This window comes from Tachysurus vachellii, chromosome 9 (genome assembly GCF_030014155.1).
Source record: "Tachysurus vachellii isolate PV-2020 chromosome 9, HZAU_Pvac_v1, whole genome shotgun sequence".
Classification (NCBI taxonomy): Eukaryota; Metazoa; Chordata; class Actinopteri; order Siluriformes; family Bagridae; genus Tachysurus; species Tachysurus vachellii.
Window position 1 is genome coordinate 18425827 of NC_083468.1, and position 27371 is coordinate 18453197.

The 27371-nt window shown below is 36.9% G+C and overlaps 1 protein-coding gene across 2 annotated transcripts in view; it reads left to right on the forward strand.

The window, feature by feature from the left end:
* Positions 1-290: 290 nt before the first annotated feature.
* srgap1a (SLIT-ROBO Rho GTPase activating protein 1a) overlaps positions 291-27371 on the forward strand; it is a 76296-nt gene continuing 49215 nt past the window's right edge. For both annotated transcript variants that reach the window (XM_060878079.1, XM_060878080.1), the window contains exons 1-2: positions 291-626; positions 23543-23738. In XM_060878079.1, coding sequence (XP_060734062.1) covers positions 557-626; positions 23543-23738 — 266 coding nt within the window. In that variant the 5' untranslated portion in view covers positions 291-556. The remainder of the gene's footprint in view (positions 627-23542; positions 23739-27371) is intronic.

Below are 27371 nucleotides of genomic sequence, written 5' to 3' on the forward strand. Positions count from 1 at the left end.
AATCCAGTTACTTCTAAAAGTTTGTATTTATGTAGTCCATTCAGCCCGCGTGCGGCGCTGAGAAAATGTTGCCAGATTGGTATAAATCGCATTCTAATTTGTATACGAAATACATGCCAGTTGAATGATATGTGAACGAGTAACATGAGTAACACGAGTAACACGAGTAACATAAATCGTGGTTGAATGGTGAATCTGTTATTATAACGTGTTAGATAAGCTTGTAACGTGAGTTCTGAACACTGAACAGACCCTTCGCTGTTATTCTCAACCTGGCAACCCGCGCTCAGATCCCTCCCCGTTCATACTGAGTCTCCAAACAGATGCGCTGCGTTCAAATCTGCGGATCCACAAAGAAGTCGAGCTAAAGCAAAAGGATCTTCCTTGATACACACAGAGAAAGAGAGCAACGACAGACCCCACCGTTCCCAGCTGAAAAAGTTACAAAAAATCTCCGGGATGCTTGTGCTTTAAATACGAACTGATCTGGGATCATTGTTTACATCATAATCCTCTTATTAACTCCTCTATTTTCTGCACGGAGAACGGCTGGAAAATGTCGCATCCTCCTGCCAAGTTTAAAAAGGATAAAGAGATCATCACGGAGTACGAGGGGCAAGTCAAAGGTAAAGAATAAATAAGGGGAAGAAAAAAAGTTACAGGATTTGGGTTTGTTTATCTTTTTATTAATATTCATTAATAATTTGTTAATACAGAAATTTTATTTTTATTAAGATATAATTATATTGGATCTGAAAGTATTATGTGCATAAATCACATATATGTATATATATATAAATATAAATAATATTTATTTATATAAATCTAGAATAAATGATTTTCTGTAGTTTAAACTACGTTATCACGTTAGATGAGATTTGCTCATTTGAATAATTCCCGTCATGCTTAGCGCGTGTGGCTTGTCACATAGTTTTCCTCGTCCTGTTTTTTAAAATATAAACTATTTTTTAGACTTTCTTGTTGTTTATGACTTGTTGCAGTATCGATCATGTCGTTAACCACTGTTCCTTTTGTGAGCTGTAATGTTCCTCACCGTTTTGGTGAATGTTTAGATGAAATCTAAGTATTTCTTCTTCCTTCAATGTAAACATCTCTTGGTCTCCTTGACAACCAGTTTTGTTTCTCTCTTGTACTGAAGTTCCATCCTTCACACTCACTGCAGTCTTATGTATTTTGACAGATTTATTATGATTTTATTATAGTAGGATTGATGTTAGTGGTTATAAAGTCTACATACAGTCATTATTCCTCTCTGCTGTTTCCTCCTGTTTGTCATGGAGTAACTGTAGGGTTTTTGGCCTTAAACTATAGATGACACATTTTATTGTTCATATTTCTATAGAGAGAGCGTAAGGGCGTTTTGGGTATACAGTTATGAGCTGGTGTTACTCAGCAGTCATATGGCAAGAATGTGCCAGTGATGACTAAGGCTTTATTTAATAAGCAGTCATGCACTGTTCTTCACACAGCAGCTCCTTAACCAGCCACCCGACACTGTAACGGCATGACTTACATCAACATGCACGTCTGTACTTTAAATAACAGTAGACAATGTTTCCCTCTGTATTCAGTATTCCCTAATAACAACAAAAGGGTAAAGATATTGAAATACGGTCCCATAAAGTCCATGTGAATGATTTTGAATGATCGGTCGAAAAACGATTGATCTCGTCGTCAGGAATCCGACAGGAAACAACAGCAAATCATATCTGCATGTTCTGTAACTCTTTAAGGTAACTCAGAGTCAGCAGTCAGCTGTAATACTAGTATTAATGTAGCCTTTTAATACGGGTGTTAACATTCCGTCGTTGTACCAGTATAACGTTTATTTTTAAACAAGTTAGAAAATATCCAGACATTCAATTTTCCAGCTTGCTAACACTAAAACTTGCCAGTTTTTCATTAATGAATGTGTGATATGTTGTACATTTGCATACTGTTTATAGCTACAATAAATGTTATGGAATATCCACAAGGCAATTAGCTACGTCTTCCTATAACTTCTACAAAGTAATAAAAGTAACTTATATTGTTATTACTTTGTAGTAGCTATAGAAAGTCGTACCCTAACCAGTGATGTCTTTTTTGTTTCTTAATGATAAGCACAAGAATTTAATTAAGATTGATTAAGATTAATAAAAAAAAGCTTGTTATGTCACATAGCAACCAGAAGCACAGAGTCCTCTGTTCTGAAGTTTTTCCCACTAGCACTCAAGACTTAAAGACTAAATAACACTGATCAATATCATTCAAAGAACAAGCCATGTGACGTGCATTGAGTTTAAATGCTAATCTGTATTGTTAGCTCCAGGTGTTGGAAAGATAACCTGTGAGGATTTCTGTTTAAAAGTTTTTATTGAGGTTTGATTGCATTCTAAAAGAGAGGCTCAGTGTTTTTTTATGTGATTACGGTTGAATATTTAACGATTGTATATGTTTTGCATTACTCTCTTTTTTGAGAGCTTGTGATAGTGCGGCCATCTTTGCACTGCAAATAATCTCCAATTTGTGTCCAAATTTTATTGTGGTTTGTTAACCTGGTGTCACCATTTGGTGCGAACACAGAGAATGGTGTGTGTGTTTGTGGTAACAATGTGGTAATAAGTATGATAACAGTGATCCAGTAACTTTGGGTTCAGCCAAGGCAACGATTGGAATGCATCTTTATCAGCTCATGTCCGGCCAGTCGTGACCAGTGCTGTGGTGTTTGGATCCTAGCCTGTTGGCATTGTTACCATAATCCTGCCTTAAGATTAAGCTGTTTGCTGTTTCTCTTTATCTATTTATTGTTGGTGTTGTGTTTTGGAAGTGTTGTCTGAGATGAATATCCCAGTTTTATCTGGATGCCTCTTGAAAGTGAATGGCAACTCATGTGCTCACTGTTGTCTATGTTTCAGGCCATTCCTGTTGGTCATAATCCAGAACTACCTTCTTATAGTGAATTTATTATTGACATTTTCAGTAGCAAGATATGTCCAATGTTCATGTCGCCCATCAGATTGCAGACACTTCCCATTTCTCTCAATTTAGTTTATTTAAAAATACAATTTTGACCATTTGTTAGTGCCTAAGTCCTGTGTATTGTGCATGTGCATTCCCAATGTGGAAAGAACGGCACACATATCACACTGTCATGATGAAGGTGTATTAAGTTTTAACTGCTGCCCCAGGGTGCTTAAGGGACAGTCAGTTGGGTCAGATATCCTGCAGGATTTCAGTCTGGCTCGCTGAGATGTTGGAACATCACTATACCCTGCCGCATCCCCATACGGTCTTTATCAATGACACGCAGGCAGTACATGACTACATTAGGGGGCAAAAACAGTTAATGTAAATCTTTGTCCTTGTTACTGCTTGCTGACAGCCGTCAAAATGTCAGGGGAGCTGACGCAACAGTTTACAAAGTTCAGAAAGTATAAACGCAGTTCAGTTCTGCTCCATATAGTATGTCTGTTCAACACACAAATACAATAGATCTCAGCTTTATTGCATTAGAAAATGTATACTTGATTATGCCACACTAACAATTACAGATATTTGAATATTAAATTTAGGCAGAAAGCGCAATTCTAGAAGAGTTAACAGTACTGAAATCAGTACTAATTGATCAGTACTTTGCTAGTCTGTTGGCTGAAGCTTGGTAAGTTGCCTTTTGTACCACAACACTGGCAGGTGGAGAGAATTAAATACTGATGGAACTACACTTCTTCCAAAATATAGGGTATGCTGTAACAGATTATTTAAATCTCACAGAAAACATCATCATTTCTTAGACCATTTGTTTCGCTAATTCACTCGCCTCTAGAGCAGGTGCAGAAAACGATTTATGTGATCATGTGGTCTCTGAACCAGCTGGGTGATGTAATATACTCTTGTTTTTTCTTGGCCAGACAATTAGTGTGATGCCATTTCATATCTGACTGTGGGTCACGACTCGCTGGCTCTTTCATGCTGCCTGGTGACAGCCAAGCGATCATATGCTCTGCCCTTGTAACCTTCATACCCACTGCTTTCCAGTAAGACAGCACTGTGTTTCTAAATCCTACTGAGAAACAGTGTTCAGTACACATGGTTTAGTACACATGATCTATAAAGGCACACTATATCCTTTTTTTACCAATCTGTACTAAAAAGTACTGGATCTTCAGACTGACATTGTTGCAGGATCTTTTAAAGAATGCAATACACCATATGTGGATTATTGTTCTTTCGCAAACCACTTTAACATATGACAACAGTGCCTAAATATGGCATAAGATATGACAAATCGTGGTGTAACAGGTCATTTAGGCTGTCCATTGTTAACATTAGTCACTGGGCTAACGTGATTTGGGTTTTTTGAGTACAGGGTCATACAGCTGAGACGGCCGGGTTCACATCATTGCTTAAAATCAGTGTATCACATATTTCACAGTCCCATAAAGTCTTTGTAGCACCATCTGTGGGGATCTCGGAGGAACAGAAAAATACTCTGCGGTGTTGTATCCACAGTTTGATTACACACTGCCTTTATGGCAGCTCTGGGATGTGTGAAATGCAGGCTAACTGCAAGATGTTGGGTAATGTCAGTGATGGCTTATGGCAGAACTGTGCCACAGTGAAAATACAGGCTACACATTGGGGTTTTGAAAAAGAAAACGAAAAGCATGGTTTTATGTTTACTTTTTGTGTTGTCAGAAAAAGCGAGCTCACTGAATGACAGAAGCAAACATGAAATCCACTTAATTCAGAGTTGCATGTTCTGAAATTTGGAGACCTTTCCTGTTTAAAACGGATTGGATTAGATTTAATTCGCTGTTTAATCATAGGATTATTCTTGATATTATGTTTTGCCGTTTTACAAATGTAATAGATCATGTATAGTAAACATTTCAGTCCACTTTTCCTCATATCAAACTATTCTCTACCTATTGAGCCTTGATTATTGTAGTGTCTCTGTCATCCTGCATTACTTTTCTAAACTCCTAATAAGAATATACAATGTGTTGATTAAAATTATAGACCCATATGTTGAACAACTGCAAATATCTCTATAGTGTGTGTGTGTGTTTGTTTTTTCACATCCTTGGTGCTCTGTGATATACTGGCATCAATCCTATCCAGGGCCTATTATAGCATTTCACCCAGCATTCCGGGAAAACTTTGGAACACCGCAACCCTGATCAGGATAAAATGGTTACAGGATACATGAATGAATGAATATAGGGGTTTCAGATGTTATTTATTTTAAGTGGAAAGATCACCGAATGTGATTTGCTTATTGGGCAGCTGATATAATTAAAGCTCAGGATGAGCACTGAATGCTCTAGCTCTCAGTAACTCAATTAGAAGCATTTAGGCTGCCATCACTTCTTGACAGCTGTCCTCATCATTCACTTACAGCTCCTGAGTGATCCTCAGCCTCTCTGTCAAACCAGCTAAACAATTCCTATACTTCATCCCGTAGATACTTCAGGTCATGATGCTTTTCTGGCACACAAACCTACCATCTGCTGTTTCCTCTTAGTTGTTACACCACATTCAAGCGGTCAGGGTGTGTATATGTGTGTGTGTGTTTGTGTGTGTGTGTGTGTGTGTGTGTGTATGTGTTCCCTGTTGATGTCATGGTGGAGGGCGTGAAGGTTATTGACTGCACCATCTGTGGCCACTCTCACTCTAGTGTTTGATAGACTAAGCTGAGCTCCTGACTGGCCTTTCAGCGCATGCTGAGCTTTTCACCCCAGCCTATTAACGCTGCTTTCCTTCCCCACATACCATCCCCACGCTACACAATGAGGGTCAATGACGTAGCATTATTGCAGAACACTGACACCAGCCATTGTTTTCAGGTGCAAATGGTACTTCTTTTGGATTCAGTTAAAGTTAAGGTTTGGACAGCATTTAAATTTAAACATTTTCCCAGACCCCATTTTCAAGTTTGCTTCTTTGATGATCACATCGTTGGTGTTAAAAGTTCTGTGTGTGTGTGTATGTGTGTGTGATGTCCTTTGATAGACTGTCCCAGATTTATTCCTGTGTTATCTTCGAAGTGCTCCATATACATCTCGATCCTTGACCCGAATCAAGGTTACAGAAAAATGTTACAGAAAAATGAATGAAATTATTTAATAGGAAGAATATCAACTACTGTAACATAAAAAAGTTTCTGCATTTTTACCAAAAGATTTTTTTTATCCATGTTGCCCTTGTAGCCATTCTGTGATTTTTTTTTTTCTTTTGTGTGATTGAAATGAATGTTATTTCCCCACATTTACTCATTCAGCATCAGCTGTACTATGTACTATATAAAGCATGCTTATATAAATATACGAGTATATTTATTTTTAAACATTACCTCATTTTGCCCTTTTACACATTATGCTGTTCACACTATTGAGTAACCTAACGAGGAGAAGCGCATCATCAGCCCCTGAGCTTGTTGATTGCATAAACTCAAAATAGAAATGAATCAGTCACTCACACCATAATCAGGTGACATGTGCAAGACTCGACTTGCTTTTCGATATAAATAAGCTATCAGCTTCAATAACTTTGATGTGCTGATTTGTTCTTGAGTGTGAGCAGTGAGAAGCAGCGAGGAGCCAAGACAACACAGAACAGTTGCTTCAGTAGGATTTGTAAACATGCTCTCAGCTCTCTCCCAGCTGTGTTCATGATAGGAAGGTTGTGCTGATGCTTGAGTGTATGTTTCCTAGGCAACTTGTGCTGATTATCCACGGTTGTTTAGAAACAGATGAGAATCAACCAGCGATGGCTCGACGCAGCACCCGCATTGTTTCTCGTCCACAGGCCCTGATTAAATGATTGAGCAATGTCTTCTGCTAATAAGCCATTTTTTAATAACCTTTGTACGTAAAAGTATTGCTTTTAAAACTCGACATAGATTTTAAATGGTTTTTGAGAGTTCTGCTGATCTTTTCCTACATTACGTTAAATGTAGCAGAAGGCTAGCATGGGACAGTAAAACAAAAAATTATCCATAAGACTCAAAATAACTGGAAAGTTTCCCAAGAAGCATAGATTATCCTGTACTGCTCAGTCTGGACTATGATTTGTCATAAAACTCCACTCTAATGATGGAGAGGAGATTAATCTACATCCCCATTCCCCTTTGACCCCTTTCCCTTCCTCCTACCTTGCCCTTTTGAACCTTAAAGGGGGCAGGGTGCATAGGTCCTGTATAATCAATAGCCAAAGGCCATCCTTTAAGTAAGCCTATTTTTAAAGGATGTCTGGGGCCAATGCAGTGAGTGGGGGAGCTGAACTTTACAACCCAGTGGTCATTGACATGGCAGCGAAATGCCTTCTCCAATCTTTGACTGTTTTAGGCCTGACTGGTTATCCCTGGAGTCAAAGGCATGGCTTCACAATTTATTTATGTTAGCCATTCAGTGCAGAGTAACAGAAGATCCCCCAGGGTTCTGCCTGTGCCCCCCGGCCCTTGGATCTGCTTTCTGAGGTGACGTGGACGAGTGTTTCCATGAGTTCTAAATATCTCACCACAATAAAGCCTCCTTTTGTGGTCTGAGGTGAAAGCTGCAGTCTTTGGGTGAACCGGGCTGCGCCCATGCCGCAGGGCTGAACTATAGCCGGGTTTGGTTTCAGCCATAACTATGTGGAGCTCATATAAAAGCCCATTTTGAGATACAGATCTGTTCCTCATGCTCATATCCTCAGCCTCCAGGAGTTCCACATATGGAGCTTTTTTGGAGTCTTTCTTTTCTATAATGAATGGTCTGCCTTTTAGTGGCTATTGGATATATATTTTTTTTATGGGCCCTTTCTACATTTGGATGTTGTTAGAGAGAGAAGTTGTTGGTTAAGCAGCATTAACACAATTTTCCTAGTGGAGATGCATCTTTATAGAGACCTTTAAGTCCAGCCATCCTGTGCATCCATCCCTTCACATGCTCTGAGCCCATTTAGAACCCAAGGCTTTGTCATTGTAAGAAATTCAAGAATGCTTTTAAAGCTGAAAAGCCACAAGGTCATACAACATAATCATTCTAAATCTTATGAGCTTAACGCTCTTATTACATCATCTGTCAATGTTCAATATTCCACAGCCACCTGAATCCTGGAACATGCTGTTGTATGTGTGTTATTCATTTTTCTTGTACATTGGTATCCAGTAACTTGATACCTATGGAAATTAATTAGCTAACATGCTGGAATGGAAAGTAATTTGTTAAAATGTCAACAGGGCCTCATGAGGATAAGATGTCCCAATTAAACTTCCTCATTTTCTAGGATGCAGCTCAAAATATTTGGACAGACAACAATTTTGAATCATTTTAATGTAATGGCACCACAATTGGACAGTCTATTGAGTCACCAGTCCATTTCCAGTCTGTTCCCATTTAAGTTTACTTTGTATCCAGACCTCAATGCAGAGGCCACAGAAACTATAATGTAGTATATTTTTGCAATAGGCATTAAGAAAACTATTATTGTACAATGCAGTGGTCTAAAATCCTTATTTCGGCCTTAATATTTGCCATCACCCAGCAATATTGCCTTGGGCTTTAACAGATGGGTCAGTAGATGTCCTGCAGTCATTCAAACATATAATGTATCGCTTTATTGAGTTCTAGAAGTACCAGATATATCTTTCTCTTGTGGATTCAGGCAAAACACCCCCAGAGACATAACATTACCAAATGCCTTTCTTAATTAGGTTTTTGTGGAATACTTTTTGCTGTGAAACATGAATTCTCTTCACTTTTATCTCTGCATGTCTTTTTCCAGGTTAGACATTTACTTTCTGCAAAGGCTCCCTGAAGGACTGACTTATTTTTGTAATGGCTTTTAGGATGTAGAACGACAATTCTGCTCTGTTATTCCAGGATGGCAGAGCAGCAAGCACTGAAAATAGACTGCACTTGACACTGCGTTCCGTGCCCAAGTGCTTTGCTCTTACTCATAACCCGAACGCAGCACCACTCAGTTTAGCTGAAGAAGAGGCTCTTCAGTAAGAGGGAGTAAAAGCAAGGCTAAGCTTGTCAAAGCTTCCATTTTGTGAATGTAGCTTGTTTGACATGGACTTGAATTTGAAAATCACTCCAATATGGATAATCAGGAATTCTTGTTACATGTGTTATCTCATTTACTTAAAAGTTACAGATAGTCAAAGGATTGGAAATTAGAGCTGTGTTGATTTTTATCGGTATGAAATGTAGCTATGTAGTCTTAGTGGGCCTCAACCTGTGCACCTAAATTCGATTAATTTGTTTAAGTATGAGAAAATTAGAGTATGATTTGTCTGTATGTGATAGAATATGTGTGTATGTCATAGTATATTGTACTAGTATTGTATAAATATATAATGGAAAACCAGCATACCCATGAAGCAGATTTTTTTATTAGCACACACCAGGGAAAGTGTCACGTACTCTGGGCTTGACCAAATTATTGTGGGTAATTAATGTGTCAGTGTGGTGATAAATACCAGTGTTTAACCACAATGCAGTGTTGGATGGATAGATGGATTGATTGATGGATGGATAAACGGATGCCTTATATACAAGGCATCCTGTTTCTGTTCAAGCTATAGCCCATTTCTAAAAGTGTTGGGACAACCAGACAAGATGTTTGTGAAATGATTCATAAACATTTTTTCATTGTGTGTGCATTTGAATACCACAGGACAAAGCTCAGTTATTGAAAGTCTGAGTTAATTTTCTGTCACAGCTGGAGCCTCACAGATAAGTCCATGGGAAAGAGGAAAGAAGACACATAGGTTGTAAATACGCCCTGCGGTGACTGTCCCTCCAGATGGTTTGATGTGGATTTTCTGTCACTTCCTTCATATTGCTTTCCACTATACCTGGGAATCTTACCTCTCTGAGGCCTGATTGGTGGGATTGGGGAGGTGGTTTTACATAAACCTATCCATGGCCTACAGGAATGTCTGTCTTTGCCTTGTATTTCCTTGTATTTCTATCTGTGGTTTCAGATTCCATCTGTGAACCACCGTAGGCGAGAGCGTACTCAGTGGGTTTGCAGAGAGAGATGTGTCTCAATAGTTCTGGGAATGGTTTGACATTGTAGCTTAAACATTTTGAAGAGATTGGCTGTCAGATAACATGTACAAAATCTGTTTATCAACACTCCTGTTTATGCCTTCCTTCCCTAAGAAATTTGCAGGTATATCTTTTTCTGCGTTGACTCCTCAACAGTTTCGAACTGTCATCCTTACAGATGGAGAAGCTGCATTTTCTCTATGCTGGATATCTTTTGGTCATGACTAAAACTAATTGATGGACTGGAAAGTGTAATCAATCTGCCAAAGGGTGCTTTCACATATGAAGTGTTATGCTTGAATTGAACCCTGGATATGACTCAACTGCAAGAATTAAATTAAGTATGTCACATATTATGCTAGCTGCTAAATTGAGCAACAGGGAAATTTGGACAAATCAACAACAAAAAGAAATAATCATAGGATGCAATAAACAATAGATAATTACATAATCATTTATCCATGTTTTCCCATCTGGGGTGATTTGTGATTTCTACACACTGGCAAAAGGTTGTTGTGTACTTTCTTCCCTCATTGTATTTCTAAGCGTTGAATAAAAGAGTTTTAAGAACTTTTTCCACACTAAATGTCCCTTAGCGAATCCTCGCTTTGGATTCATCATGTAAAGTGTGAAACCATACCATACTGTATATTAAACGAACCAAATGTATTGAATTGCCTCAGTTTTGGTCTTAGTCACTCTTCAAGCAAGAGAATGATTCTGTGTATTACAATGTGTACTTTCTGTCCATCTGTAAACTGGTCTTGGCTTATCTCTCAGCTGCTCCTTTGAGATTAGAAGTTCATTCACATTAACCTCAACTCTTTCCCACAAACTTTAACAATGCAATAAGATGAAGCGTCTTCTATGTCTTGCTATTGGGATTTTTCTTTCTTTATGTCATACATTTTTAAGCAGGAATGGAAGCTGCTTTAATGAATATAAACATGATCTGAAGTTGAGTTGTTGTGTTCATCAAGCCTACAGGCTCTGCTACTGAGGCAGAAGCAGCTCATTTGACATCAACAAACACCTTCAACATCTTCAACATCTCTGATCTTATTCATTCTTTAAATCATGTTGATTCTCATAGTAAGGCAACTATCCTTTTTGCTGATGTCCCCTTTTTCATTATGCAACAATTCCCACATCCTTATTCCCGTGGGACAGGAATGACTTCTCTCATCTTACCTTTATGTAATGTTTCTTTATTACTCCTGAATCCCTCTCCCTCAGGCTAACATATCTAGCAGATACTCTTGTGCTGTGGTATGGGGCTAGAATATAAATGATGTCCTGAATTTGGTCTTATTCTGTTCAAAGAAGGTTTTTTGGTGCACATGAACCATTAGGGGGTGAAGAATGCAGAGATAAGAAGGACACCTCAGGAGGGAAATGAATGTTTAGAGGGAGACTGTCTACAGTAAATGTCCAGCTGAAGTGGCTAATAGCTCTCATGTGGTCGCAAAGTATTCACACACTGTTTTCCCTTGAAGTCTGTAACGATGTACTAAAGGGTGTGGTTTGAGCTTTTTTGCCCCACATGTGGTCCTCCAGGGCACATTTTTGGGTAAATAGCTGAGTGTGATGGATCAGTTGCTTTGTATTTAAAGATCTTTGGCTATTTGCAGAATAATATACCAAGCAAATATGTGTATATGGACAGCAGCTGGAAATTATATTATTGATTTTTTTTACTGTTAGGAAGAAGACATAATGCTGAAATGTTGAAGCATTGAATATCTTGAATAAGACCATCAAATCTATTCTGTTGTGTTCTACTCCAATTGGATCCTCTCTACAGTTTCATTTTTCTTTGTCTAAACTGTCTGCCAAATGAATAACTGTAAATATTAAGACATTTTTATAATTTAACCCTCAAATACAATTATATTCAAAGCTCAACTGTGGGAGGTTACATCAATGAGGTGTATAAAAAAGAAGAGTTGTAACATTTGTAATGTTAATTGATGCTTAAGAATAATAAAGGCTTATCACAAATTCCAACTTTAGTACAAAATTCACTTCATCATATTTTAATCATGTTTTAAGCTGCTGTTTAATTTTATATTGAATGTAGGTAATAACCTGCCAAATGAAAAACATCTTTAAAAGATATACTGGTCTCATATTGCATTAAAAGCAACTTATTTTTGCATTATTTGACCTTTTTGAATCGATGTTTGAAGCATTTCCTGACAGATCTTGATAACGGTTTAAAGAAAGTACTCAGCTCTAAAGTAGACATTCTGCACTAGGAGAAATATTATTTCACTAATATAGAATTGTTATTAAAGATGTTTGTAGAGCATCTATTTCCTCTGGCCAACATGCTATTGGCTAACCAAAAACAAAAACCTTGCCAGATGTGATCTGATTAACCTGAATGTTAGGGTAATATTACACAACACATTCTCCTCTGTAATGAACATCCAGCTTCAAGTGCAGGAAGAGGACTGAGGACCAGAGCTCAGAGAATCAGAGAGTTGTGGGAATCAGGAAAAGATTCAACAAAATTTTTTTAATAAAGTATATAAAGTATAATGGCTGGATATTTTGTTGCTTATAGCTCATTCTCAGATGCTGGGAATAAAAACATACATAACATCTAATCCTTTCTTTCTTTCTTTCTTCCTTTCTTTCTTTCTTTCTTTCTTTCTTTCTTTCTCTTTCTTTCTTTCTTTCTTTCTTTCTTTATTTCTTCAGCCCTTCTTTCGGTCCACTGAATTGTCGACTCAATTTTGGTCTGTTTAGTTCTGTCAGTTGTTAAAATGTCCCTTTCCCTTGTTGCAAACAATGCAAGCATTACTGTTCTCATGTTAGCTTTTCCCATTAAATAACACATTTTCAATTAAAAAAACTAATCACAGCAGCTTGCTCTAGCATGTGTTTCACTTTTCTCTGTAAATATAAAACACATGATTTTCCCTCATATCAGTTCTTTCTAATTTTCTTCTTACTGTCTGATGTGAATGACGTGAATTAGCCATTAATCTTGGCTAATTTTCTAGGCTACACATTTTCTCTCTGTCATTGTGAATCTCTGCAGTAAACAGTGTCCATAAGGCGATCACATCTTCATCCAAAACACTTTGCTGGAATGCACTATAGTCTACCAACAGCAAAAGATATTGTAGTATTTCTTATACTTAAGCGTTCATGTCTTCTCCTTTATTTATCATGTCCCTTTGGTGTTTCAATGAGTTTTGTCGAAGCAGTTGCACATGAGAAATGATACACTGTGAAAACCCAAAATTTCAGTGTTTGCAGTGTTTTCCTGTCAAAAAGTATTCCAATGTAGTTGCACCATTTCCTAAATCAAATCAAATCAAATCAACTTTTATTTGTCACATACACATACATACAGAGTACGACATGCAGTGAAATGCTTTTTACGTCTGTCCGGTATTCAAGCATATAAAGGAATAGAATTAAGGATAAAAATAAAACCAAAAGGAGGTAGATAAATAAAAAGTATAAACTATATAAAATGTATGAAAATATTTGTATATACATAAATGCATATGGTGGATATTGGCAGTACAAATTAAAAATGATTTTGTGATTGTCCTTAAAGTGTCCATGTGCAGGTGTGTATAAAGTGTCACTGTGCTGTGCAAGTCCAGAGTTAAAGACACATATTTATTCACAAAAGTTGAACAAATATAACTAGGATTTTTATTGAAACATGGTTAATATTACACACAGATAATATTACACACAGATAATATTACACACCGATAATATTACACACAGATAACATTTCAAATAAGTGACACTTTCTTTAAACAAATAATTCCTTGGATGAAAACCTGGCTGCTGATGTTAAACCGTTTGGCCCCACAGCATCAAAACAGCTCCAAACCATTTCACACTGATGACTTTATGCTTAAAATACAGTGTTTTGATTTTCTTATTTAAAATCGTACTATTTTTAAAACCTCATTCCCCAAATCTTACTTTTAGTAGTCTAGACGTTTGTAGGTTAGATGTGCGACAGCAGAATGGTTAAGTCAAACTATTTAGAAACCAGAGTACCGAGTACAGAGTTCCAGAGTACCTCAGACATGTTCTTTGTTCGAAGCACGGCAGGCATTCACCTGTGGTAAAGACTCTGGTTTACATTTTCATAATAGCTTTGGACCACCCAACTCGCCTCCTGATATCTGTCACATTGATTAAATCTCCAGACTCTACTTATGCTCTTGACTAATCTGATAATCCAAGGAGTGTACATATTTTTGCTACCAGAGTCGTTTAGTGTTTGATCAATAGAGGTATTTTAAAGTTTTATATAATAATATTTTGCTTGTATAGTTTTATGTTTTAGATGTTGTATTACCGATATTAATATGAGGTGAATTCTGCCTGAGTCAGTAAGTACACCAGTACAGACTTGCTCATAGGGGATAAATACATACACATTGTGAACTAAATAGATCTAATATTAATCTTGACTTTTGTATTCTATTAATCTTTATATTATTCTTTTTATTAACCTTTTGTTCTATGTTGATGTTCTGTAAAGCCGCTTTCAGAAAATGTCAATTGTAAAAAGCGCTATACAAGTAAACTTGAATTGAATTGAATTGAATATCTGATCAAGTGTTAGGTAAAATATAGACAGAATTGAAAGGTTACAAATCTTTCCAGCATCTGTGTAAACTGTCTGTAAAGGTGTACTACAGGTGTGTGCCAGGTGTGTGAATGTCTGTTTGAAAACACTGAGCAATGTAATGCGTCTAACACGTGATTAGGCTTGTGGTTCAGTGGTTTCTTGTATTGTCTATGCCTCTTTACAGCAGGATAGGTCGGTCGGTTTGCATAAAGCTTCATTGCGCTTGCAACGTGTAATATAGCTGTTTTGCTAAAATTTGTTCGTGTCTTTTTGGAGTGTGAAATTGTTTGGATTGTTGGTTTGTTTTGAGCCAGGCAGTGGTGGCTATCAGAGCATGTCCATGAAGGCCTGGACAGCAGGAGTATGAGGAGCAAGAGACCGCTGATCTGCTCTGAATCCCTAACCATGTGTTACAAAAACAATGTAGGTGTTTTTATTTAGGCTACTTCCTAACCTTGCCAAAAATGATTTGCAGACATAGAGGCAATCAGTCGGCCTCAAATGTCTAAAACCCTGTTACCTAGGTGTGTTTTTCTCATAAATTAGTTATGTTTTTGGTTAGTTACTCTGAAAACTTTGCACAATAACTGTACTTCTGGGTGAGAACATGCTATGACAGTTCACTGCGATCTGCAGCTGTAAGAACTTTATATGATATGAATGTCACAAATTGAATACTTAAATAAAAACAGAAAAAAATAATAGATAAATTATTTAGCTCAAGTCTTTTACTAGTTACTAGTCATGAGAGCTTCTCATATAGGATATGAATAAAACTTTTGTCACTCCTAGAAGATCACCAGGTGTTGATAATCTGAGGAGATATAGTTTGTATAGCTAGCATTATGTATAATAGATAGTCCTTTGTGTGTGTGTGTGTGTGTGTGTGTGTGTGTGTGCAGGTGTTTGAAGAATATTAGTACCATAAAGTAAGCATATTGGAGAGAGAGAGAGTGTGTGTGTATATATAGAAGAGCATATAGGATAATAAAACTATGCAGTTGTGTCTGAAGACCCTGTGTGTGGTTGGATGGAATTGGTGTCACTGGTGTTTTCCCCTAAGGCTCTAAACATTGGGGATTTCAGAAAGCATTCCTCACTTTAGACCTGCTCTCTGGAGCTTTGGAGCAGTTATTGGAATCTTAATGCTCATTGAAGTCGTGTGGTTTTAAAGAGCTTCTTTTATCCTGTCAAATCCAGAACATCCTTTTGATCCTCAATGGTGGAGGGGTTCATGATATTAAAAATGGAAGCATATACTTTGGGATTTGTTTATAGTGTATTCTGGACGACTAGATGATAGTGGTTTTAAAAAAAGTTAATTACAGGAGATCCATCAGTTATTCACGTCAGTATAGTTTACCACATAACACGTAGAGAATGTCCCACAGGGAAGGAAAGATGTGGGCAAGAAATCTCCTGTTGCCATAACTTGTCTTATCAGGTTCAGTCCTCAATCTGGCCTCAGTTGAGACATGTTTTTGGGTCTGAAATGTGATACGTAGCCCTGTGTTATCACTCTCTACATTGACATCATTCTCCAAACAAAAGTAAAGTGTACGGTGTCGTCATGAGCAAACACCATTAAAAAAGCTATTCTTCTTGTTTTTTGGCACACGAGCCATCAGTTCTGCTACATACAATGAGCAGCTTTTCAGCTGTCTCATAGCACCTATTTAAAATATAGAAAGATCTTATCAATTAAGAATCAATCAAGAATCAATTAACTGAAACAATTTTCAGCAATATATTGAAAAGTATCCAGACTTTATGGAACAATTGATTGGCAACAATGTAGTTTACAAATATTTTTTTTAATATTCCAGATGTTTAAAGTGAATAGTGATATAAGACAAGACAAAAGAGTTTCTACTGAGTATTGATGCAGGGGTGATTAGTTGTAAAAGCAACTGATATCTTCAATATAAGCAACAATATTTTCAAAATCAAGTGTTAGAAATGAAATTTAGTTTATTTCAGTGATGTTATTCATTCATTCACTCATTTTCTACCGCTTATCCGAACTATTCTTGGGTCACAGGGAGCCTGTGCCTATCTCAGGCGTCATTGGCAGGATACACCCTGTACGGAGTGCCAACCCATCGCAGGGCACACACACACTCTCATTCACTCACGCAATCACACACTACGGACAATTTTTCCAGAGATGCCAATCAACCTACCATGCATGTCTTTGGACCAGGGGAGGAAACCGGAGTACCCGGAGGAAACCCCCGAGGCACGGGGAGAACATGCAAACTCCATACACACAAGGCGGAGGCGGGAATCAAACCCCCAACCCTGGAGGTGTGAGTCAAATGAGCTAACAACTAAGCCACCGTGCCCCCCAGTGATGTTATTGCATAGCAAAATTCTAAAAAGTGTCATGGAGGGTGAAAATGTATGCAAGGCACTGAACTATCCACTATTTAAAAATCTCACATTTGTCAGAAGCTTACATGATACTCTTTATTATTTTATTATTACCAAAACATCTCTATTTCATTATCTGCAGACCAGATTTATCTCTAGATCATGTACTTTCCAATGGATTGCAGCTTCCTTTAGTCAGGCTGACACTGTGAGCTCAGGATCAAACAGACTCTTATTCACTTTGCAGCTCTGAGCGTGTACAGTGCTGTTTCCAGTGGCATTTCCTCCTGGACACGGTTTGCAATGGAATGCCTAGAAACTTGGCTGTGCATAGTCAGAAAAACAAGCTTAATGCAACCGAACTGTGGTGATGTGGCTTAATGCCTTATTAGCATAATAGCTATATTAACTGCCAATGAATAGGTATAAATGTCAGTTTCTCTTCAAAATGATATTCCAATTTTTATTCTTTGATTTAGTATTCAGATTCCAGTTAGAGTGACACTGAAATATTAATCTGTTTCTTTAGCAAATATAAAATCACGAAAAAGGCAGTCACATAATTTAATGATAAATAACGAATGAAAAAATAACTCTGAATAATCTGATAAACATCAGCATATGTTTAAATTGGTTACTAAATAGCTTTCTTTACATCTTCCTCTATAGCTTTCTTACAAAATATACACACTACAGTATATAGCATGTAATATCACATGTTATTAAGTTATTAAGCCATTAAAAATCTGCAGCTTGATTTCTGACATGGGAAAGTATTTAGAATTCTGTATCATGACAAGCTGCAGATTTTTAATGGCTTAATAACTTAATAACATGTGATATTACATGCTATATAGTGTGTGTATATATGTGTATATAGTATGTGTTTGTCATACAAGTTCCAGAAATGATAACATTTTAGAATTAGCAAATAAATATGTTAAAATAAATTATGGCTAAAAGACATGGATTCGTTCTGACCTACAGTATCTGAAAAGATCTAAAGTGTTTTCCCCACTTTAGCCCTGTGTCCCAAGTGTCTAATAAGTGTTTTTCATTTTGCATGCAGATAAAGAAATAGTGTGCAAGTTTGAAAAGTAGTCAAACAGTGAAATCTGTTCTTGCATAGTATACAGTCAACAGGATCGAGGACAACTGCAACATATTTCGCACATGCACAGGAATCCGTAGCTAACCCACTCCCTCACTTCCTGTCATCACTTTGGTCATCCATAGGTACTTCCTAGTCCCGAATTAGCCACACAGCAGATGGAAAAATAATTCAGACCCAAGCGTGGCCATTTTCAGCATATAACCCCGAGGTCTACAGTCTATTGATGAAAGCAGATATGTCACGCTACTGTATACCACATGATTAATCTGGCTGTAATATTAGACTCATGCCATATTTTTTGCTCCATGCATTCTGTTCTCTCCACCTTTCTCTTGGCTGAGGATTTCACTGCCCTCTCCAGCACAAACAGATATGCAGGATATCACAAAGCAGCTGAACAAACACCTTTTCTTTTACAGTCTGCTTCTTTCTCTCATGTCTCGTGCTTTTGCTGCAGTGCTAGGCTCCAATTTTGATTGGATTTGATTGGTCGCTATTGTTATACACAGTGATTGATTCCTTCTGCATTTGCTTTAATGGCTTCTGGCTACTTTCTATAGTAATCACTTAACACTTGGCCCATATGTTTTTAAGCCCAGATGGGATAATAGTGGCAAATATAATCCAGATTTAAATACAAAAATACAGTCTGGTTTGTTTGATGATTTTTGCTTGCTAATCCAGCACCAGACTGAAAACATGAGAGTTTAGTTACCCATAAAACCGATTAGATCAGAAAAAGCCTGAAGATATTTTTTTCGTGCTGTCTGTCTGTCTGTCTGTCTCTCTCTCTCTCTCTTTCTCTGTGTGTGTGTGTGTGTGTGTGTGTGTGTGTATGACCGCAAAAGTCTCAGGAAATGGTAATGGGCAAATAGCAATAATGTCCTCCTGCTGTGTCTAAAGTAGGCTAGCACTCAAACAAACAGATCTTTTTTATCTAACCCCCTGTGCTCTAAAAGGAAGTTTAGACCTAGTTTAAAAACAATTATGTTAAAATAAGTTTGGCTGAAATTTTTTTTTTTAAAATTAATCGCTCATTTCTATGTCCTCGTGATTCAAATATACAGTACTAATACGACTAGCACTAGGAAACTGTAGGAAACGGTAGACACAAGTAATATTTCAGTATCAAAACACTCAAATTCCAGAATAATCTCCTCAGTGGTTTATACTTTAAGCATCTGATTATAAACTAGTTATTATTTGTCACAGGTCAAATGCCTGAGCCTTGATGTATATAATCATAAAAGATGAAAAATGTGACTTTTACTTTGTGTTAACAAATATGACCCAAACATGCTAAACATTGTCACTAATCAAAATCAGTCATAAAAGCAGAGTTAGATCAGATTTTTAATCTCAATGCTAAACCGACTCACATTTCACTGCTGGTTATATATGCTCTATATAATTGTGTATGTGACAAATAAAAATCTTGAATCTTGAATCTTGAAACCTCATGATTATGTAAATCTAAAACTATGAGAAATTAGTATGTTAAGAGCAATTTGAGCTATTGTTTTCTATTATTCAGAGACTGTGGTTTAGTGTTAATCTGTTGTGGTCTCTGTAAAATGAGTAGATAATAACAGATTCCATAAATGAGCTAAAAGTCAGAAAAGGCTATGACTGCCTTCAAGTGAAACCCCAAAGATTTATGAAGCTAAGTCATTAGCAGGAAGCTGCACTTAATCAAAACACTCAGTTTTTTCTTCTCTTTGGTTTTCAGTCGAACTCGGCAGCCTATATCCTATCTTCAGAATTGCTTGTATTACAGCTGACTTTGTCATCATGAAATAAATAATATATTGCAAATAATTAAAAAAAATAGAACAATATGAATTATTAATAAACAAATAATTTAAGGCTTTAAAATATGTTACTTTAATATGTATGTAATGAATGTATTATTGCTGTTTCTCAGTGTGACTCCAGTGTGACTTAGGGCAAGTTTCGATCTTGTGTTACACTGACTGAAATGTGACTATGAGCGTGTCCTTTTACTATGGTATCACATGCCAACATCCTGATGGGAATTCCCTCAAACGTGATGAGTCAGTGTTGACTCTCTCTTAGTGTTGCTCCCCCAACTTACTCACTCTTCTCAGTAACCTAGGGTAGATGTTGAAATTACCCAGTGGAAAGTCAAAGCAAAGGATTTTTGACATATTCCATATGTCCCGAGATGGTGATCCGGTGCTAGATAGCCCTCTACATTAAGTGTTCTCTTGTGACTACTGCTGCTATTTTTGGTGCCACTGATGAGCTTCTTTATCATGAGAGATTCTCATATGTTATGGCCCAGATAACTGTTGGCACACCCTCAGATGAGCTGTCTCGATTTTATGAAAAGTGTGTCTCTGGTCTTGAACTGCAACATTTAATGAGCAATTTACTGAGATTTGTTCTGCAGACTTTTCAGAAGTTTGATTTAATGAAAATCTTTGTTCTTGATGTAATCTAAGGATTGCATTTACTATCAATAATTTATGTTTAATCTCACCAATGCTTCAGTGCATAATCTCAACTGGATATTGTGGACTTGTACCTGAGAACCACTGCTTTAATCATGAAGGAAACAGCAGCCTGCTATAGTATACAGTCGTAGAAGTGTTCTGATGAATAATCTCACTATCCAGAGTCACATCTGGCACATTAGGGATCTACATCTGGATTTCTGTAAAGCTATTTTGTGACAGTGTCTATACAAATAGAATTGAATGGATTTTTTTCTCCAGTTCAAATAAAGTACAGCTTTGCCTTTCTTGACAAAACTCCTTTTTCATTATCCGGCACATCTGCCATCAGAGGAATAGTTGAGTGGCCACTCAGGACCTATTTCCCATGATGAAAGGGGTGGTGGCTAGTTTGCCTTTGTTTAGTGTGACCTTCAAAGGCGATGTATCAGAAACAATTCTCAGGAACAAACAACCTCTTCATTCAAGCGTCAGGTGCTACGATAATGTCCAGTGAGCAGACATAGTCTTACTGGACACCGCACATTACTCCTTCTGTTTATAATACACTGGTAATTCACTCACCAGGTTGACTCTAATCAAACTAACATTCTCTATTTTTCTCCTTCTTGCTCCTTTGAGCTGTTTATTTTTTATATTGTAGATCAACAATTTTTTAAGCTGTAATGCTGGGTTACTTACGTTTCTTACACTCTTACTTAACTTCTTGTTTGCGTAGGAATGGATGAGTGCACAGGTGTCCTCAACTGTCTCTGTTTGAAGTAGATCACAGGGGCTTTGATCATGAAGGCACACACACACACACACACACACACACACACACACACACACACACAGGCACTATGACACTGCACAGATGTTTACCACACAGGTGACCTAATGGGTCGAGGAATTTTCTTTGTCCCTTAGGGTTACTTGATACGAAGAGGTGATGAAGGACAAGAGAGGCAGAGTAAACCTTATACCATGGCTTTGAACAAGATTTCTCTATTTATATATATATATATACGTATATATATATATGTGTGTATATATACGTATATATATATATATATATATATATATATATATATATATATATATATATATATATATATATATATATATATATATATACGTATACGTTTTCACTCATTTTTTTGTCTGTACAGCTTATTAGTGTGTTGTTTAAAACTGGCAGTTCATCTCCATATTAAATGCAACTCAAATGCAGAACATCAGCCACTATAGTTTGAGTTTAAAATAATAAAGAAAAACAGGCAAATGAAACAATTTAGTATATAAATTGTAGGTTGTATTATTTAGATACGTTTTATAGTAAGTCGCTAAACCCCTGTCATTTCTCAGTGGTAGTGTAATTAGCCCAGAAGCTAGACTGGGATCTGATTCTTCCTTCCAGTTTCACACAGAGCCTTCTGCAGGCTTCCTTTAGACCATGCCTGCATTTTGAAAGATTAATAAAGCTTGTGTTAATTTAATTATCTCAAAAAGACTAGCAAAGACAAACATCTTTGACACAGTGATACACACACTATCAAGTAGACTACTAACACAATGACCTGACTTTCACTGTTAACAGATTGCTCAAGGTGCCATGTAAACCGCATACCGTGATATCAGTCTATTTGATTTCCAGAAGTCTATTCTAGACATCTGAATTTAAGTCCAATAAATAAGCTTTTTCGTCAATCTGATGACAGTTCCACACTTAGTACCACCAATATCATGAGCGATCTTGGTTCTTCAGTCCCTCGTTTACGTCCTTGCTGTCTCTGACAGTAAATGCAGTTTTCTTAATAATTCACATGACCTTAAAAGCCTCACTTTTTGGATAAAGACATTCAAAACAAAAGTTTTTGTTTTTTCTTTAAAATCACTTAATCTGTTTCTTTAAAATCAATTAATCTTTTTGCTCCCATATTAGAAATGTCGGGCTCTGATATGGCACGTTATGGGAAATCTTTTAAACATGGCAGGCATCTCCAGGGAAACGCGAGAGAGATGGTACTTAGTGTGTTTAGTACAGTGTGGAGCAGCGGGGCTTCTGGGAGCCTTAATGAACTCTGTGCTTTATATTCTGTATAGCAGGTGAACTGTTACATGATGGAGTGGGATGTGGGCTGGCTAAAAAAAGCTCCTATTAAGTGCAGTGATTTCTGGTTGCATTGCTGGCAATTGAGTAATAAATTGAGTAAAAGTAACATTTATGGTTACTCCAGTGGTGCTTATTTGAAGAAGAAGGCAGCTTCTAGACTCATTTTGTTGGAAAATTGTGATTCTGTCTCTGATTCTTGTGGACAAATCACTACCACAGATGCACAGGGCAAGCAGATTTCACCTGTGGGCTTTTATTTTTCATTTTTAGTTACCTGGTGAATTAGTAGATCAAACAAAAAGTAAACAAACCGCACTACTTTAATATTGATTTTTACAAATGTTTTGATTTGCTTCATAGGTTTAAACTTACTGTTCTTGACGTTAATGCAACCCACCTTAAGAGTGTAATTGTAGTGTGCGGTACTCATTCATATTCCCTCAAAATCATCACGTATATCATATGTCACCTCGTATTAAATTTTTCTGAGGAACAAATAAAGATGTCAGCCTAAGCTACTATTTCTTCCAGTTTAATGAAAAAGCACCACAGCTCATACCTGACAAGTGGTCAACAAATGGCATTTCGCTATGTCGAAACTTTTTGATAAGAACTACAGTCACAAAATCACTGACTATTTATTCATCGTTTAAATGATATTAATGCAGTTAACTGCCAGACTAGCTTGTCATACATTATTGCATCATGTTACATCTACAATCACCTTTTAGCCTAAGCTTTTACTTACCTGGTCAATTAATTTAAGATTTGTGCAGATTTATCTGAATGTTTTGATTGACATTTTTCCTTGTCTGTGTGCAGAGATTCGAGCTCAACTGGTGGAGCAGCAGAAATGTATCGAGCAGCAGACAGAGATGAGGGTCCAGCTTCTGCAGGACCTCCAGGACTTCTTCCGAAAGAAGTCAGAGATCGAGATGGAGTATTCCCGTAACCTGGAGAAGCTGGCTGAGCGCTTTATGGCCAAGACCAGAAGCACTAAGGACCACCAACAATACAAGTGAGTGTTGTGTTTGTGGTTATGCGTGATTAATCTGACACTTGGTGTGCTGGGTGATTGACACACAACCTGAGCAGACAGCTAATATTTAGTTAACCTACCGAGCGCAGTTCGATTCATTAGACATAGTGATTTCTTCAGTTATGCATAACTAATTAATTTGATTGCGAATAACTTCTACGTCTAAAGATTCTACACATTTACTAAATGACACCTCCAAAAATTGCATTTTAATACCACACTGTATATTTCTTTGTCATATCTAGCATCAGTGGATAAAAATAGGCATTACAAAACCTATTTCTACCTATTTATTTGTAAAACCTTTCTATACATTTATTTATGAATACATTCAATGAAATGCAATATCCTTAGTTTCAAACCATTAACATATAGTTAAATTGTAGTTTTCTCAGACTTCTTTAACACACTGATTTTTCTTGTCAAAGAGAGTGTTTTGTCAAAGAAAATTAAATATTTAATGAAAAAAAATATTTGATGATATCATAATGGCCTGTTTGTTTTGCTAATTAGTCACGAGCCTAACTAATGCATTGATATTTATTGAAATACTCATAGCCTTTTATTTTCTCATGGCATTACCTTGCAGGAACTATTAAAAGTTCAGTTTAAATACTTCAATTGTTGGACTATAAATCTACTTTAGCTATAGAACCACATATAAACACTTTGTTCACAGCTTAAATGGAATATTGTGATACTACATGTAAAATGTCCAGCAGCCTTAGAGTCACTGAGTTCATTTCTCTCTCAAGTTGAGCTACAACCTGGGACGTTAAAGCTGCTGGAATGTTGAAATGCTTTTAAAACAAACCTGTGGACTTTTTGTCCTGTCAGAGATCACTATTGTCAAGAAGACAGGCCCACGTTCGCATGCTGTTTAAACTGGTTGGATAGGATATATCTTACGGCTGTTTGCCTTAGGCTACTGTAAATAGAGCAGACGGCTTTCTGCCGACCCAAATGAGTCCAGCAGCTGTGAGTCTGACTGTAACGGCTGCGAGTTTCTGTTTTTATTGTGTGATATACTGGCCTGTCAGAGTATAGGAAGACAAAATACTAATGCAGCCCATTTGAATATGTGTAAAACTAGTAGTAAGGCGAAATAAGGCTAGATTCAAATATTTATATGTACATATAAATATATATAACACACACATATATACACACATATTTTGCTATATATATATATATATATAGCAAAGAAAATATTGCAACAAAATACCTAGTCCTGTGTGGGACATGTTTTTTTTTTTTTTTTAAGAGTATGAAGTCTGGAAAGTGCTGCTATGAATTTCAAATGCATTACACACAAAACATTTTTTTGTTTTATCTATCAGGCAACTATAAATAAGGAATAAAATCCCAGACATGACGTGTTTGTCCTGAACACCCAGCGTTTTGTCAATGCTGTTATTTCACACAGACAAAACCTTTGAGACTGCAGTAATACTTCCAAAACATGCTAGAAAATTGGAGTGCCGAATACTGCTGTAATGTTTAGTAAAAAAATACTTTATGTTCAGCCCACTGCTGGAAAGCATCTATAATACAGGATTATTAATAAATTCTGATCAATCAAGTCTCAAACTCATGTGGCAACAAGAAGACATGATAAACATGAGGTTCTTTAAGTGCAGAGTAAATGGCTTAATAGGGCCACAGTATGTTTAAAGGTCTACAAAGACAAATGTAGTCGTCTGTTCCAGCTGTGTGTCTCATTCAAAGGTCATCTCTGTTGTCGTCATTCATTTGTAGCTCTATTTAAAGACTTACAGGATTGGATGTGAGGAAATCCGTTTGAGGATATAGGGCGAGGAATTCAAACGAAGTACTCTAGCCTCTAGCAACTTTAAATGTTGTCTTGCAGGTCTAATGTGTGCACACTTCCTCGTGTTTGTGTAGTGCTACTCTGATCCTGATCACACATACACACACACACAAACATGCACAAACAGGGAGAAGAGGCAGCTGTATCAGCAGAGCTTTGGTGCTCAATGGTTAGTGTTCTTCTAAAGCCATGTGGTGGCCTCATCCACAGAGGGAGAGCACAGCTGTTTGCTCAACTAACATATCCGGCTCTGTTTGTTCAGGGAGGTGTGCTGGGATGGGGATGGCAACGATCTGATTACATCCAAAGTCCTCCTCCTACACTACCTCCTAGAGACTTCACAAAGATACCAGATACTAAAGGTTTCATAGAATCTGGCTCACTCAAGTTATGTCCATTTAAGGGATTGCATGTTAGTTGTGGGATTTTGCTTTGGTATTGGACATTTTGCCATATCCTTGGCTGAACTTTGCTATACAGCTTTCTATAATATGATACAGTATAAGCACTTTATACAGGCAGTTTATCTGCACAAACTCTTATGAATAAGCTGGCATTCCACTTTGCTAAATCCTCCACTAAGCACAGTGTACTCCCTCTCTGAGGACCAATTAGCTGCCATTAGTGCATCCACTGGCTCTGCCTATATCATCCTGCCATGCATTAACTGTTGAATGGGGTTTTTTTCCTGTAGATAAGGAGTGAATGTAAATTACCAATATCACAAGTGGCATCTTTATTTTTCTGCACAGTTGTGAATGAATTTGTGCAGTCAGCAGCAATGGAGCTATTGACACTTGCTCGGTAAAGCAGATAAAAGTCTAGCTAGTGAATGATTCTGTTCAGTTGCACCAGTATCACCAATCATCTGGGTTTTACCTAACCAAGGAATAATGTTAAAATCAAGCGCATACTATTTTATTAATGTTATACTGTTAACTGTCTTTTTAGATAACCTAAGAGAATCAGGTATTTTTATTGCTACAGTTAAGTCTCTCTCTCATCTACATCTGCTTTAACAGCAGAAGGCCTTTCGAATGAGATTAAATACATTGACTGTATCTTGCATTTCTAGATGCTCACTGGAACCAGTTTATGAACGTCCATATATGTTAAAGTATGAATATCCAATCAGATTTCTCCCTTTATAAGCAAAGTGTATATTAGCTTTGACTGCCTGTGAGAGCAGTATGTGGAAAACTCTGCTTCACTGCCCATTTCTCTTTGTTACTTTTTTCACTATAACACTATATGGCATTCTTTTCCCAGCTCATCAGTGATGTCATGTACAGATGAGACAATTTGTTCTTGTAAAGAGCTATTTTCAAATATTTTAAAGCAGATCTTAATGTCTATTCAGTCACTAGGTCATGTACAGGATGACCCTAAAGGCTGAACACATAGGAGAAATTAACACTTTTTTTAGTAAACTGTAGCTTTATTTACAAAACCCTTCATCTCTACTACTCTGCTCTGTACGATGTACTAGACATGTTTTAGAGTTAAAGGCCACATCAACCATGTGACAGCTTCTTGATTCAGCCATGAGAATGATTTCAATACATTCTTCTGATGTTAAAGGTATATATAAAGGGAAAAAAGACTAGCTGGACAAATATATAAACTATAAAAAAAAGTCTGAAAGATTTTGGAAGACAATTTGGTGTTAATTTCCCTAATGTACAGAGAGTTTTGTTAATGATTATTTTTAGTTGATATTGATTCATCAAAAGTTTATCGTTAAGATATAAAATTTCTTCATCTTGCTGTTTTGCTGCACT